The following is a 17066-nucleotide window of genomic DNA, read 5'->3' as shown; positions in this document are numbered from 1 at the left end:
CCCAATTAACCGTGATAAACGAAGGACGACTGTACACTAACTGCACTTATCCAACGTAAGAGACGCCATACATCACAATCAACAAGGTAACATTAAGTAGTGGGACAGGAGCATCACACGTTAGCGTGTGTGATGCTAAAGTGCTAACATTACACTCACATTTTAATAACATCGGGCTATTTACTGAAGAAAAACTTAATGATGAAAACATACAGCGTACATACGTACGTACACTTATTCAGCCTGTTGTTCACTATTCTTTATTTATTTTAAATTGGCTTTCAAATGTCTATTCTTGGTGTTGGATTTTATCAAATAAATTTCCCCCAAAAATGCGACTTATACTCCAGTGCGACTTATATGTTTTTTTGCTTCTTTATTGTGCATTTTTGGCCGGTGCGACGTATACTTCGGAGCGACTTATAGTCCGAAAAATACGGTACATAAATCACATTACGAAAAAGAGAGGACCTTAGATGGAACCTTGAGGAACACCACTAGTATAACTGAAGATATTGAACAAATGACTAATGACTGCATGTGAAGTAAACAAACCTCTTAGTTACATAAATCACATTATGAAAAAGAGAGGACCTTAGATGGAACCTTGAGGAACACCACTAGTATAACTAAAGACATTGAACAAATGACTACTGCCTGCATGTGAAGTAAACAAACATATAATTTACATAAATCACATTATAAAAAATAGAGGACCTAAGATGGAACCTTGAGGAACACCACTAGTATAACTAAAGACATTGAACAAATGACTACTGACTGCATGTGAAGTAAACAAACGTCTTAGTTACATAAATCACATTATGAAAAAGAGAGGCCCTAAGATGGAACCTGGAGGAACACCACTAGTATAACTAAAAACATTGAATAAATGACTACTGACTGCATGTGATGTAAACAAACATATTAGTTACATAAATCACATTATGAAAAATAGAGGACCTAAGATGGAACCTTGAGGAACACCACTAGTATAACTAAAGACATTGAACAAATGACTACTGACTGCATGTGAAGTAAACAAACGTCTTAGTTACATAAATCACATTATGAAAAAGGAGAGGACTTAAAGGGGTACCTTGAGGAACGCCTCAGTAATATAAATCCTAAATTTGGACCCCAGTGTTCTACAGTGTTCAAATTTACAACAGGAGCACTTTAGTGTTTTTAGGAATGTACTGTAAAGATTTGAACTGACCCCAGGGAGCCGGTAAGGTGTCATTCCCAAACAGCCGTTAATTCCTAATTCTTTTTCCCCCCACATTTGGCAGTTAAAAACAACAAGATCATTAAAAACTATATGTCAAGCTCGTACCCGACCATCACTTTGCTTTTCCACGCTGTAGGAAATCATCTTTGGCTGGTAGTCCTCCACAATGGACAACCAGCTGGAGTTTGGGCATTCATCTTTAAAAGTGCACCTGGCAAGAAAAAAAAAAAGGCCATCATGATCACCGTGCTTCTGAGTGACTAGAGGTTGCCTTGATGTGTCCAACCTGTTTTTAGCATGGCACCACACACAGCTGGGATCCTGCGCTGACCAGCAGTCCTGCAGTGTTGTGTGGGTGTGGCACTTTGACACACCCACACGCTGCACCTGCAACACAACCACCCTCAACAACGGCATCGGACTTTTGCATTCATCTCGACGTCGATTAGACGCCTACCGTCTTACTGAAGGCCGCGTACAAATGTTGACGCCCCGCATCCAGGTGCATCCTGGGAAATACCTTACTGTCGCCGTCGGTGCGGTGGAGCAGTGTGGGACAAGTGGTGTGATAGTTCTTGTCCACGTTTAGCTGATGACAAGCAGACATGGAAGAATATTCATTACCACGCGTATAAAGTCTTATTTAGTGGGACTAACATGGCCGACCACAAATAAAAATGACTTCACTGGTGAGGTGGAGTTGCATTACTTGTGGTTACTACTTCTCTTTAGAGAGAAACAAGCTGACCACTGCCATTAGTGTTCTTGAAAAGGCCCGCTAACAACTGTTGGATTTATGACTCTTATCTTGCTTTTGAATAGAGCTGTCAAACAATACATTTGTAAAATCACATTAATCTAGACCAGGGGTCGGCAACCTTTATCACTCAAAGAGCCATTTTGACCAGTTTCACAAATTAAAGAATACAATGGAAGCCACAAAAATCTTTTGAAATAACACCAGAGGTGGGTAGAGTAGCCAGAAATTGTACTCAAGTAAGAGTGCTGTTACTTTAGAGATTTATTACTCAAGTAAAAGTAAGGAGTAGTCACCCAAATATTTACTTGAGTAAAAGTAAAAAGTATGTTGTGAAAAAACTACTCAAGTACTGAGTAACTGATGAGTAACATATATACACACACACACACATATATATATATATATATATATATATATATATATATATATATATATATATATATATATATATATATACACACATTGATATATACAGTATATAATTTATATTTATTTATTTTGCCGTTTTTGTTTACATGTTAAAGGTGTTTTAATGAATATACATGCATGTTTAACACATATAGATTCCTTTCTTTCATGAAGACAAGAACATAAGTTGGTGTATTACCTGATTCTGATGACTTGCATTGATTGGAATCAGACAGTAGTGATGATAACGTCCACGTTTTCAAATGGAGAAGAAAAAAAGTTCCTCCTTTCTGTCTAATACCACATGAAGGTGGTTGGTTTTTGGCTTCTTATTTGTACAGCTTCCATATTTGTTTTTATACACTTTACAAGAAATACATTGGCGGCAAACTCCGTAGCTTGCTAGTTTGTTTGTGCTGGCTTTCGGAGACTCTTATTTTGAAAGCGCAGGCGCGATGGAGCAGCACTTTTATTGTGAAGACAGGAACTGTGAAGTCAGTCTTTAGGCTTTTGACAGGATGTACGGTTGAAATAAAAAAGGGTCTTTTTTCCTTCACACTTTTGATTGATTGATTGGAACTTTTATTAGTAGATTGCACAGTACAGTACATATTCCGTACAATTGACCACTAAATGGTAACACCCGAATACGTTTTTCAACTTGTTTAAGTCAGGTCATGTGACCCCTGGCTCTGTTTGATTGGTCCAACGTCACCAGTGACTGCATCTGATTGGTGGAACGAAGTGAACGTCACCAGTGACTGTATTTGTTGAAACGCAGGCACTATGAAGGTCTGTCTGACAGACCAAAACAAACAAAGCGTGCATTAACAGATCGATAAAAATTTGTAGCGAGTAGCGAGCTGAATGTAGATAAAAGTAGCGGAGTAAAAGTAGCGGAGTAAAAGTAGCGTTTCTTCTCTATAAATATACTCAAGTAAAAGTAAAAGTATGTTGCAATAAAACTACTCTTAGAAGTACAATTTATCCCAAAAGTTACTCAAGTAGATGTAACGGAGTAAATATAGCGCGTTACTACCCACCTCTGAATAACACTGCATAGAAAGTTTTTTTTTGCTTTATGCTATGTATAAAGCAAGGGTCTCAGACACACGGTCCACACCTTAATATGAAAATTGGATGTTAGTGCGGCCCGCGGGTTTTATATGAATAGCGCTTGACAGCGTCATTCTTGTCAACCCTCCCGATTTTTCCAGTAGACTATGAATTTCAAGGAAACTGTTCTCTCGAACGTGCCGTTGTCATGTCTGTGTAATCATGTTTTGTTTTAGTCATGTTTTGTTTAGTTATTGGACTCTTTAGTTTTTGGCTTTTCACTCCCTTGTCTTGGTTTCCATGATTACCCATTAGTTTCACCTGTTCCACGTTTGGACTCATTGTGCGCTCTTGTTTGTCACCATAGCAACCCATTAGTTTTCACCTGTCACGTCATGCACCTGTTTCACGTTTTGAGTCACGCACCTGTTTTCGTTAATCATGTCTGTAGTATTTAAGTTCATTGTTTTCAGTTTGTCTTTCTGGTGACACATTTATGCTTTGTCCATTCCTGACACTTGTTTTCATGTCCATCCTTCATGCTGCTATTTTTGTTTATTAATGCTATAGTCTTTTGGTTTCATAGTTTGTTCTCCGCCACTGTGCGCGCTTTTCGTTTGTACTTTTTTTTGCTATAGTCTTTTGGTTTCACAGTTTGTTCTCCGCCACTGTGCGCGCTTTTCGTTTGTACTTTTTTTCGATATATTAAATAAATCATGTACTCACATTCCCGTCTCGCCCGAGCCAACTTTCCGTTGCATTCCGGAAAAGCAAACACCCAGAACCAAGTCATGACAGCCGTTAAGGTACAGCTTTTAACGTCCACTACAACCAGCGTGCCGGCCGAGCCACAAGGTATATGGGGCTTCTGCTTGCTCACGTAAGTGACAGCAAGGCATACTTGGTCAACAACCACACAGGTTACACTGACGGTGGCGGTATAAAATTTTTTAACACTCTTACTAATAATGCGCCACACTGTGAACCCACACCAAACACGAATGACAAATACATTTCGGGAGAACATCTGCACCGTAACACAACATAAACACAACAGAACAAATACCCAGAATCCCATGCAGCCCTAACTCTTCCGGGCTACATTATACACCCCCGCTACCAAACCCCGCCCACCTCAACCGACGCACAGAGGGGGGGGGGGTTTGGTGGTAGCAGGAGTGTATAATGTAGCCCGGAAGAGTCAGGGCTGCATGGGATTCTGGGTATTTGTTCTGTTGTGTTTATGTTGTGTTAAGGTGCAGATGTTCTCCCGAAATGTGTTTGTCATTCTTGTTTGGTTTTGGTTCAAAGTGTGGCGCATTATTAGTAAGAGTGTTAAAGTTGTTTTATATGGACACCGTCAGTGTAACCTGTGTGGCTGTTGACCAAGTATGCATTGCTGTTGCTTACGTGTGCAAACAGAAGATGCTTTAAAAGAGGCTGGGCTGGCATGCTGTTAATACAGGTTGTAGAGGGCGTTAAATGCTGTACCATCACGGCACGCCCTTATTATCATTGTTAGGGTGAAATTCTGAGAATATTAATCCCGGGAGGTTTCTGCGAGAGGCACCAAAATCCGGAAGTCTCCCGGGAAAATCGGGGGGGTCAGTAAGTATGCAGCTGAGCCGCATCAGAGTGATCAAAGAGCCGCATGCGGCTCCGGAGCCGCGGGTTGCCGACCCCTGATCTAGACTGACCATACGTCCTATTTTGACCGGACATGTCCTCTTTTGCGGGGCTGTCCGGGCGGGGTTTCTTAAATGCCTCAAATGTCTGGCATTTTGAGTCAGGGTTGCGTGTATTTTCAATGTACGTCCAGGGTTAAGAAGGGGTTAAAAACAAAACAAATTGTGAAGGTGTGCGCACGCAGCAGCATTGGTGAGGGAGGGGCAGAGACAGAGAGAGCGAGGGAGAGGATTGATTGACATACTTGCCAACCCTCCCGATTTTCCCGGGAGACTCCTGAATTTCAGTGCCCCTCCCGAAAATCTCCCGGGGCAACCATTCTACCGAATTTCTCCCGATTTCCACTGAGACAACAATTTGGGGGCGTGCCTTAATGACACTGCCTTTGCGTGCCAGCCCAGTCACATAATATCTACGGCTTTTCACACTCACAAGTGAATGCAAAGCATACTTGGTCAACAGCCATACAGGTCACACTGAGGGGTGGCCGTATAAACAACTTTAACACTGTTACAAATATGCGCCACACTGTGAACCCACACCAAACAAGAATGACAAACACATTTTGGGAGAACATCCGCACCGTAACACAACATAAACACAACATAAACACAACAGAACAAATACCCAGAACCCCTTGCAGCACTAACTTCCGGGACGCTACAATATACACCCACCGCTTTTTTTTTTTTTTTTTACCATTTGCGGCCCACAGTTAATGTTTTAAAAGCCTACGGCACATTCTAAAAATACTATTAAAATAAACAAAAACATAACAAAAGTGAAATAAAAAAGCTTAAAGGTGAAATGTAATTTAGAAAAAGTTGCAATGTTGACTAATAAAACAAAGCTGTTTTTTTTCCTTGCAAACTGTCATTGCTCAACACATAATATTGAATCAAAATCAATGTTATTATGAATTATTGACCTATCCAAGGTTCCCATTACTTCACATCAAATATTCCACGAAGAAAAATATTTTTGGTGGAAGATTTTGCATATTGTGTGTGTTTGCCATAAAAAAAACATAATTTTGTTTGACAAAAAAAGGGCGGAAAACAAACAAACAAAAAACATAAAAAAAACTAAAACATTTTGAAATGAGGAATAGATGTGAAGTTGATGTAGACTCCAGAGATTTAAATATAAAATGTATGTATGCCCTGGCACACCATTATCAGCATTTCATCACCCAAGCAAAACACTTTTTACACTTTTATACTGAAATAAATACACCTACAACTTATTAAATAAAAACATAGAAAAAAACTACCGGCAGTGGTAAAGTTTAGATCCATGAAGGAAAGAAGAAAGTGAATGAATGTTTATATACACCCCCTGCTTTTTTTTTTTTTTTTACCATTTGCGGCCCACAGCTAATGTTTTAAAGGCCCACGGCACATTCTAAAAATACTATTAAAAAAAAAAAACATAACAAAAGTGAAATAAAAAAATAAAAAAATAAAAAAAGCTTAAAAGTGAAATGTAATGTTTATATTTATTTATTTATTTATTTATAACTGAATACATTTACATATGCATACACATTTGTTTTCTTTTTTTTTATTATTTCTATTAATGAATGAAGTAACGTTTATGACAACCTTTTTCCAAAACACAATATAGAATGTGAGATATAACATGACAATGCATACGTTTATAATTTGTTTTCAAAAAGCTTACAAAAAAGTGGGACCCCAAAAATGTACTGTGGGACCCCATTTTTATGACTTGATGGGGTCCCTGGGACCCCATTTTCAAAATTCCTAGCGCCAACACTGCTGTCAACAGAGGAGAAAAAATGCTTTATTTAAATATATATATTATTTATAAAGCAAGTTTGAGTATCATTGGCAAATGTTCACCTAGTCCCGGCCTTGGCGTGCTGCCCGCCTTGGCACGCATATTTGTGACCTCTTTTTGCCATTTCACAATATGGTCAGGCTTATTAATCACACTCATGAATTTTGAATAAATGCGATTTGAGACGAAAGATTAACGGTCGTTCGCGGTAAAACTCCTGACGGTTAGTGTCATCGTCCAAACCCAGACGAAGGTAAAACCAGACTTCGATAAACTCACCGACCAATGTTACCGTTCCTTCCCTGGAGAAGCAAGCTCGCTCGCTAATCGCTGGCAAGCTTGGATGCTAACATGAATACAAGACACTAGGGTTGTCTCTAGGGATGTCCGATAATGGCTTTTTTGCTGATATCCGATATTCTGATATTGTCCACCTCTTAATTACCGATTCCGATATCAAGCGATACCGATATATACAGTCGTGGAATTAAAAACATTATTATGCCTAATTTTGTTGTGATGCCCCGCTGGATGCATTAAACAATGTAACTTTATCATGAATTGATTAACGTGGACCCCGACTTAAACAAGTTGAAAAACTTATCCGGGTGTTACCATTTAGTGGTCAATTGTACGGAATATGTACTGTACTGTGCAATCTACTAATACAAGTTTCAATCAATCAATCAAAAACAAGGTTTTCCAAAATAAGAGAACAACTTCAACTCAATTTATGGAAAAAAGTGCCAACATGGCGCTGCCATATTTATTATTGAAGTCACAAAGTGCATTATTTTTTTTAACATGTCTCAAAACAGCTTGGAATTTGGGACATGCTCTCCCTGAGATAATCCTGATACCCACTACAACAGGGGTGCTCACACTTTTTCTGCAGGCGAGCTACTTTTCAATTGATCAAGTCGTGGGGATCTACCTCATTCATATATATCATTTATATTTACTTATTTATGAAATATATGTTTTTGTTAACAAGTTAAAGGTGTTTAATGATAATGCAAGCATGTTTAACACATATAGTTAATATTGTTAATAAATTAAAGATGTTTAATGATAATACAAGCATGTTTAACACATATAGTTAATATTGTTAAAACAATTAAAGGTGTTTAATGATAATACAAGTATGTTTAATACATTAGTTAATATTGTTAACAAGTAAAAGGTGTTTAAAGATAATGCAAGCATGTTTAACACATATAGTTAATATTGTTAAAAAACTAAAGGTGTTTAATGATAATACAAGCATGTGTAATACATATAGTTAATATTGTTAACAAGTTAAAGGTGTTTAATGATAATACAAGCATGTTTAACACATAGTTAATATTGTTAAAAAATTAAAGGTGTTTAATGATAGTACAAGAATGTTTAATACATATAGTTAATATTGTTAACAACTTAAAGGTGTTTAAAGATAATACAAGCATGTTTAACACATATAGTTAATATTGTTAATAAGTTAAAGGTGTTTAAAGATAATACAAGCATGTTTAACACATATAGTTAATATTGTTAACAAGTTAAAGGTGTTTAATGATAATACAAGCATGTTTAACACATAGTTAATATTGTTAAAAAATTAAAGGTGTTTAATGATAATACAAGAATGTTTAATACATATAGTTAATATTGTTAACAACTTAAAGGTGTTTAAAGATAATACAAGCATGTTTAACACATATAGTTAATATTGTTAATAAGTTAAAAGGTGTTTAAAGATAATACAAGCATGTTTAACACATATAGATTCCTTTCTTTCATGAAGACAAGAATATAAGTTGGTGTATTACCTGATTCTGATGACTTGCATTGATTATGCAGTGGTGCTGATAAGGTCCGCATTTTCGAATGGAGGAGAAAAAAAGTCCTCCTTTCTGTCCAATACCACATGAAAGTGGTTGGTTTTTGGCATCTTATTTGTCCAGCTTGCATACTCCTTTGTATACACTTTACAAGAAATACATTGTCGGCAAACTCCGTAGCTTGCTAGCTTGTGCACGCCAGCTTTCTGAGACTCTTATTTTGGTAGCGCAGGCAGGATGAAGCAGAGCTTTTATTGTGCAACTGTGCAGTCGGTCTTTGGAGTTTTGATGACAGGTACGGCGCCAGAGTCTGTTGAAATAAAGTGTTTCCCGCCTTCCTGTCAGTAATTTTAATGAGCTGGCAGCAGTCAGCGTCATCTCAGAAGACCCTCGGGTGCCGTGAATGTCAATCAAGTGACGAAAGTGACGTCATAGTGAAGATTTATGATCGCTCATTTTTAGGACTATTTTTTTAATGCCTGGCTGGTGATCGACTGACACACCCTCCGAGATCGACCGGTAGCTCGCGATCGACGTAATGAGCACCCCTGCACTACAACAATGGGAAATACTATACTTTGACTTTCACAAAGTGCATTATTTATTTATTTTTTTCAAACATGCCTCAAAACAACAGCTACAAAAACAATGAAGGCACACAGCTTCAGTCCAGAGTAAACTAGAGCATACTTGCCAACCTTGAGACCTCCGAATTCGGGAGATGGGGGGGTTTGAGGTGGGGGGAGGGTGTATATTGTAGCGTCCCAGAAGAGTTAGTGCTGCAAGGGGTTCTGGGTATTTGTTCTGTTGTGTTTGTGTTGTGTTACAGTGCGGATGTTCTCCCAAAATGTGTTTGTTATTCTTGTTTGGTGTGGGTTCACAGTGTGGCGCATATTTGTAACAGTGTTAAAGTTGTTTATACGGCCACCCTCAGTGTGACCTGTATGGCTGTTGACCAAGTACGCCTTGCATTCACTTGTGTGTGTGAAAAGCCGTAGATATTATGTGACTGGGCCGGCATGCAAAGGCAGTGCCTTTAAGGTTTATTGGCGCTCTGTACTTCTCCCTACGTCCGTGTACACAGCGGCGTTTTAAAAAGTCATACATTTTAATTTTTGAAACAGATACCGATAATTTCCGATATTACATTTTAAAGCATTTATCGGCCGATAAGATCCGATCTCTCGCAAAAAGGTCTCTTTTTTTTTTTTTTTTTTTTTTTACCAAGAAAAGTGCACTTGTTATTAGTGAGAATATACTTATTTTAAGGTGTTTTGGGGTTCATTGAGGTTAGCTAATTTTACTTGTTTTGGAAAGTCTTGAAAAGCCAAATTTTCTTGTTCTATTGGCAGATAATTTTGCTTAGTTCAAGTAAAATACCCCTCATTTTTATTTATTTTTTTATTGTTTTTGAACACTGACTTTTTGCAGTGTAGTACCGTACAACCCTACAAGACACATGAACTTATTTGCCCAAGCTATTGCCTTGTGCACATTGAAGCTATAGGCTGTTAGGACAGAAAGGTCCAGAGAGATGTGAAGATCCACACACGGACCTGTCTACGACAGGAAGTGAACCCGCATGACGTCGCATTAACAGGATGTGCAACCCCCAAAAATGTACAATGAGTTCTGTTTTTTTTTTAACTCTGTAAATACTTGTGCAATATATGCAATTCTACTTTCCCCTTCACTATCTTTATTTGTAGGACATCTCTGTGTAGTCCTTTTACATGGAAAATTAAACATTTTATTGCTACATTATTGTGTGCTGTTGACCAGTATTGATGCATAAGTGGCCAATAAAAACCTTGAACCATTTTGTCTTTACCATGATGACCTATAATCTACGTTGAACACACTTCCTTGTGGTCGAGATCAGCGGTTCTCAAACTTTCCTCACCAAGTACCACCTTAGAAAACACTTGGCTCTCCAAGTATCAACATAATGACCAACATTAAAATAGTGGCAGTTCTTTCATCACATCATCTTTTTTTCTTGTTAAATATTTTATGTAAAAACAAACATTTGTCGCTCTACCTACCCATATTTCTTTATATATTTTATTTGTACATATACATTATGGAATAGAACAGAATAGAAAGTAGAGATGTCCGATAATATCGGACTGCCGATATTATCGGCCGATAAATGCTTTAAAATGTAATCTCGGAAATTATAGGTAACGGTTTCAAAAAGTAAAATGTATGACTTTTTAAAACGCCGCTGTACGGAGTGGTACACGGACGTAGGGAGAAGTACAGAGCGCCAACAATCCTTAAAGGCACTGCCTTTGCATGCCGGCCCAGTCACATAATATCTATGGCTTTTCACACACACACAAGTGAATGCAAGCATACTTGGTCAACAGCCATACAGGTCACACTGAGGGTGCCCGTATAAACAACTTTAACACTGTTACAAATATGCGCCACACTGTGAACCCACACCAAACAAGAATGACAAACACATTTCGGGAGAACATCCGCACCGTAACACAACATAAACACAACAGAACAAATACCCAGAATCCCTTGCAGCACTAACTCTTCCGGGACGCTACAATATACACCTCCCACCCCCCTCATGCTCTCTCAGGGAGAGCATGTCCCAAATTCCAAGCTGATGTTTTGAGGCATGTTAAAAATAATAATGCACTTTGTGACCTCAATACCGGTGCGGTATAGCTCGGTTGGTGGAGCGGCCGTGCCAGCAACTTGAGGGTTGCAGGTTCGATCACCGCTTCCGCCATCCTAGTCACTGCCGTTGTGTCCTTGGGCAAGACACTTTACCCACCTGCTCCCAGTGCCACCCACACTGCTTTAAATGTAACTTAGATATTTGGTTTGTAAAGCTATGTAAAGCGCTTTGAGTCAATAGAGAAAAAGCGCTATATAAATATAGTTTACTTCACTTCAATAATAAATATGGCAGTGCCATGTTGGCATTTTTTTTTTTCCATAACTTGAGTTGATTTATTTTGGAAAACCTTGTTACATTGTTTAATGCATCCAGCGGGGCATCACAACAAAATTAGGCATAATAATGTGTTAATTTCACCACTGTATGTATCGGTATCGCTTGATATCGGAATCGGTAATTAAGAGTTGGACAATATCAGAATATCGGCAAAAAAGCCATTATCGGACATCTCTAATAGAAAGTACTTTATTGATCTCTGTGGTGCTGAATTTCCCCCAGGGATCAATAAAGTACTTTCTATTCTATTCTGTGGTGCTGAATTTCCTCCCCAATAAAGTACTTTCTATTCTATTCTATAATGTATATGTACAAATAAAATATATAAAGAAATATGGGTGAGTAGAGCGACAAATGTTTATTTTACATAACATATTTAAACAAGAAATCAGATGATGTGATGAAAGAACTGCCACTATGTCCACAACAAAAGGACATTACCTACAAAATAAAGACATTCAAACCTAAGACAAATATTTATGTGTCGCAGGAGGTTAAGAAAGAGGAAGAGTGCCACAGCATTATGAAACCATCCTTGGTCTCATACTCTTGGTTCCTGCTTGACTTCCTCCTTAGGGGGCAAGCGTGCGACATTATGAACATGTTGGTCTTGTTAGCAGCAGTAATCAAATGACTTTTTCATGGCAGGTTACAAAGAGTAAGACGCAAAAAGCGCGACAGATGGCTGTCTATCAATTAGACGTGACCAAAGACGATAATCATCCGTAGCACATGTTGACCGTAAAAATGGGTTTGCTTTGCACGGACACACTTTCAGTTATTCTGGGCCAGGTGTAGATGAATGAAAAGGTTGGTAAGTCACATGTCAGACCACCACTGACTGATAAGACCTACCTTAATGAGCTGGCCATCGCCTGTCCCGATGAAGACGACTATCCATGCTCCTTGTGTCACAGCCAGTACAGAAGTCATGGAGGTCTTCTTGAAGAGCACCTTCTGTGGCTGCAGCTCTCTAGGCTGAGGAGCACAGACACTGGCGTTAGACGGGCAATCCAAGTTGACAACAAGTCTTGACGTCAAAGGATATTCATGTCCATCTGCAGCCAATACCAATATGGCAACCCAGGTGATGGACCAACCTTAGTGGGATTGTAGGTTGTAGTTGAGGTACTGAAGTCTTGATCATCATTTTCTTTTATGTTCAGATCAGGGGTGATGTTGAACAGAACCAGCTTGGTGTTGCTCGGCTCTCCGTCCATACTGAACACGCCGACCCAGAGGGGCGAATGCACCCGGCCCGAGACCACCGAGGAAGCCACGAGACTGCTGCCTTTCCCGCCGGGAATGATGAGGGACGATCCTCGGAACGACTTCATGGTATCCACTTTATTTGGTTTGGCTTGAAGCCATAGGAGGCGGACTTTGTTACCGCCGGCTACGGAAGAAGGCACATTGGCAAAAAGATAGATGATAGAATCTATCTGAAATCCGTCCACAAAGTCCACGTCGCCTTTGCTTCTAAAGACCGGGGTGGCAGAGTCACCAGAGATGGAGAAGATGTCTCCTTGGTTCCCTGCTTTTTTATCCTGGTGGTGAACGGTGTCATAGAGGTACAGCACCTCGCTTTTCAAGGAGGAGCACATGTTCTCTGCGGTCTTGTTTTTGCTTTGCTCTATGGCGGTCATAATGTAAACGCCACGGCTGGCCACAGACACCAAGAATGCCACGGACGCGCTCGGGTACCTGGAGGGTCCCACTAGAATGTTCTCCCTGTAGACTACCCTGGAGATGTTGGTCAGCGCCAGCAGCTCGCAGTATCCACACTTCTTGTCCGTTACGCCGCAGCTGATGAGCGTTTTATTCTCCAAAAAGGGCAACAGCATGTTGACGCTGAACGTTGCGTTCCATTCAGCCTTCTCCGGGACTCTGTAGAACTGTGCAGAATCACTTTTGCCAGTGAGGACCCCTCTCTGGTTCACGGTCCGGACCAGACTCAGGTTGCGGTTCAGCTGGTACAGCCTGTCTGCTGCCGCTATGTAAACGGCATCGGGCGTGGTGACAAAGTGGCGGATGTCTCCTACCACGGTGAAGTTTACACCTGCCACCGAGCAGCGACTTGCTTCCGGCCAAAGAAGACTGATGAGAACAATCGACAGCAGCAACATCATCAGCCGGACTTTCATATCGGGACTGTCACCCTGCTGTTGTCGCTCTGGAGTAGTGCGTAAAAAGCGCAGGGCGCGCAACCACAGAGGAGAAGTGACTCAAGTGGGAGGGAGGGCGCTCGGTGGCTAACAGACATTTTCTTCTTGACATACTTCAGCCCAAAACCTAACAATTAAGCACCAACATTTAATGCCTAAAGCAAATTAACAAAAGTATTTGATATAAAACATTCTTGACAACAAATGGCAACATTTATAATCAAGCACTACAGAATCTCTTGCAAAAGATACCAAAAAGAAAGGTGTTCATCTCACTTAAAATGTATTATATTCCACATGCACACCTCTAAAACGATTGAAAGTCAAAATATTTTCTCATTTATTCTTCTTTAAGACCCACTAAGAATGACAGCAACACATCATTCCCAAAAGCTGTGCATTGCTGACCCCTTGTAGCTCAAACTAAGACTACATGCTGTTAAGGTGCACTTTTTTTCAAATGCATTTGCCTATCATTCACAATCCTTATGTAAGACAAGAACACATTTTTTCCTTTTTCTATGCATTCTAAGTCGTTAAAGTGCAAAGTAGGTACAAATGTAGCCCTCTAAAAAACATACAATAATAACCACCAATAATACTCCATTTACATGTCGTGCCTTGAATATCAGTATTAGCAATATTGTTATCATAAGCGCTGACGCAGGTGATCTATTTTTAGCGGCGCCGTAATTACAGAGAGTTAACTAACTTATCCTGCTATACTGACATATTGAGTTGGTGAAAGTTAATTCTAAAACAGGGGTCCCTAAGTCTTTGACTTGGGGGGGGCCACATTGACTTTAAAGAATTCAGCCGGGGGCCGGGCTATGTGTTTATTTGTGTGTGTGTGTGTGTGTGTGTGTGTATATATATATATTAGTGTTGTAACGGTACACAAACATTTTGGTTCGGTAGGTACCTCGGTTAAAGGTCACGGTTTGGTTCATTTTCGGTACAGTAAGAAAACAACAAAATGTACATTTTTTGGTTATTTATCTACCAAATTTGTAAACAATGGCTTTATCCTTTTAACATTGGGAACACTGTAATCATTCTGCCCACTTAATCAACATTAAACTACCTCAAGTTGTTGCTCAGATTAAATAATATGACAAAACTTTTCTTCTACATATAAAAAGTGCAACATTAAACAGTTTCAAGTCAACTCATCATGCTTACTTTATTACAGCATTTGGAAAGCCTGTAGTTGATTTTTATTATGTAAATGTTATATTTTTATCAACATGTGATAGCAGGGACCCTGCCATTCAAAACTAGGCTGCTCCATTACTAATGATTAATGTAACTATAGCTGAAAAAATAGGCCCTGCGATGAGGTGGCGACTTGTCCAGGGTGTACGCCGCCTTCCGCCCGATTGTAGCTGAGATAGGCTCCAGCGCCCCCCGCGACCCCAAAGGGAATAAGCGGTAGAAAATGGATGGATGGATAGCTGAAAAAATAGTACAATAGCAATAGGAGAGACTATTCATCCCTGAACACCATGGAGTTCATGTAGGCTTAATGATGCACTTACATTATTATATCAACTATCAGAGACAGAAACTCTTCATTTAACATAATGTCCTTTTTTGCTGCTTCAACACAGAAAAAGATCAAGTGAAATAACAGACAGACAGGGCTTTGCTGTCCGTAACACACACACACACACACACACACACACACACACACACACACACACACACACACACACACACACACACACACACACACACACACACACACACACACACACACACACACACACACACACACACACACACACACACACACACACACACACACACACACACACACACACACAGCTAAAAGCAAATTAGCCTTCACCTCAAGCCAGGACTGCGAGCAAGCTGAAGCTGTCGTTTATGTTTCTAGAAGGTCAACGGGCTCATAGTGATGTTACTAGTAGTTGACTGGGAGGTGTTTATTATCATTTGGTGAGAGTCCGCTGCCTGATGCTCACCTGCTAAACGCTAAGCACTGACTACATGCGCTCTGAATACGCACTGCTGATTGGCTGTTACCGCTCTGAATACACACTACTGATTGGCTGTTACCGCTCTGAATACACACTGCTGATTGGCTGTTACCGCTCTGAATATACACTGCTGATTGGCTGTTACCGCTCTGTATGTAACCAATCAGATGGTTGTGTGGGTGGGACAATGCTGGGTGCTGTGTAGAGGACTGACAGAGACAGGCAGAAGGAAGCGGAGCAGCTTGTTAAGACTTTAGCTTAGGCGGCTACTTCATATGTTCGTGTGGAAACTCGTTCGGTACACCTCCAAACCAAACCGAACCCCCCGTACCGAAACGGTTCAATACAAATACACGTACCGTTACACCCCTAATTAAATATATATATATATATATATATCCATCCATCCATCCATTTTCTACCGCTTATTCCCTATATATATATATATATATATATATATATATATATATATATATATATATATATATATATATATATATATATATATATATACTGTATATATATATACCCCTGTTTCACCACTGTTCTATAGCCCTGTTCTAGATTATAAATCATGTCTCTCACCTGGATAGTAGAAGGTTGTGGCCATAATCCGAGAAGTTGGTCAATTTAGACATCAACGTCGACCCAGAGATGGCGAGAAAGACACGAAAAGACGCTTGTTTGCACCCACCTGCGTGAGAATTATGATTAATTCTTCATCTAAACAGGAAGATATAAACATCCCACCAGTCGGCATCCCAGTGAGAGCAGACATTGTACTGTAAGTGATTGTTTTACTATGTTTGTGGTTTGTATATCTTGTTTAGCACTTAGCAATGCTGCTACATGATGTTTAATGTTTCCCTAAAGCTGCGTCTTTTTTAGCACATTGCTTCTAAAAATTGTAGGTCATCCTCCTTATATTCAGGTTCAGAAATATGTCCCAACTTGTCTCTCGTGAGGTCTGCATGATTAGTAGTTGTTGTTGTTGTTGTTGAAGGGAATTATATATTAACATTCCGCCGTATTCTTAAAATGAGCAAAATACGTAAATAATGAACATTATTAGGAATGTGCCTGTTACTACATTACATATAGTCCTGGTCAAAAGTTTATATACACTTGTAAAGAACATCATGTCATGGCTGTCT

General features: G+C 39.5%; 1 protein-coding gene across 1 annotated transcript in view; it reads right to left on the bottom strand.

The window, feature by feature from the left end:
- plxnc1 (plexin C1) overlaps positions 1-14023 on the bottom strand; it is a 63781-nt gene extending 49758 nt beyond the window's left edge. Inside the window, exons 1-5 of the mRNA XM_061983634.2 lie at positions 12848-14023; positions 12603-12725; positions 1689-1820; positions 1518-1618; positions 1337-1442 (exon numbers count right to left, since the gene is read on the bottom strand). Of these exons, the coding sequence (XP_061839618.1) occupies positions 1337-1442; positions 1518-1618; positions 1689-1820; positions 12603-12725; positions 12848-13891 (1506 nt within the window). The 5' untranslated portion in view covers positions 13892-14023. The remainder of the gene's footprint in view (positions 1-1336; positions 1443-1517; positions 1619-1688; positions 1821-12602; positions 12726-12847) is intronic.
- Between the last annotated feature and the right edge of the window lie 3043 nt (positions 14024-17066).

This window comes from Nerophis lumbriciformis, linkage group LG25, assembly GCF_033978685.3.
Source record: "Nerophis lumbriciformis linkage group LG25, RoL_Nlum_v2.1, whole genome shotgun sequence".
In the NCBI taxonomy this organism is placed as follows: Eukaryota; Metazoa; Chordata; class Actinopteri; order Syngnathiformes; family Syngnathidae; genus Nerophis; species Nerophis lumbriciformis.
The sequence above is the reverse complement of the archived record's forward strand: the minus strand, read 5'-3'. Positions and strand labels throughout refer to the sequence as shown.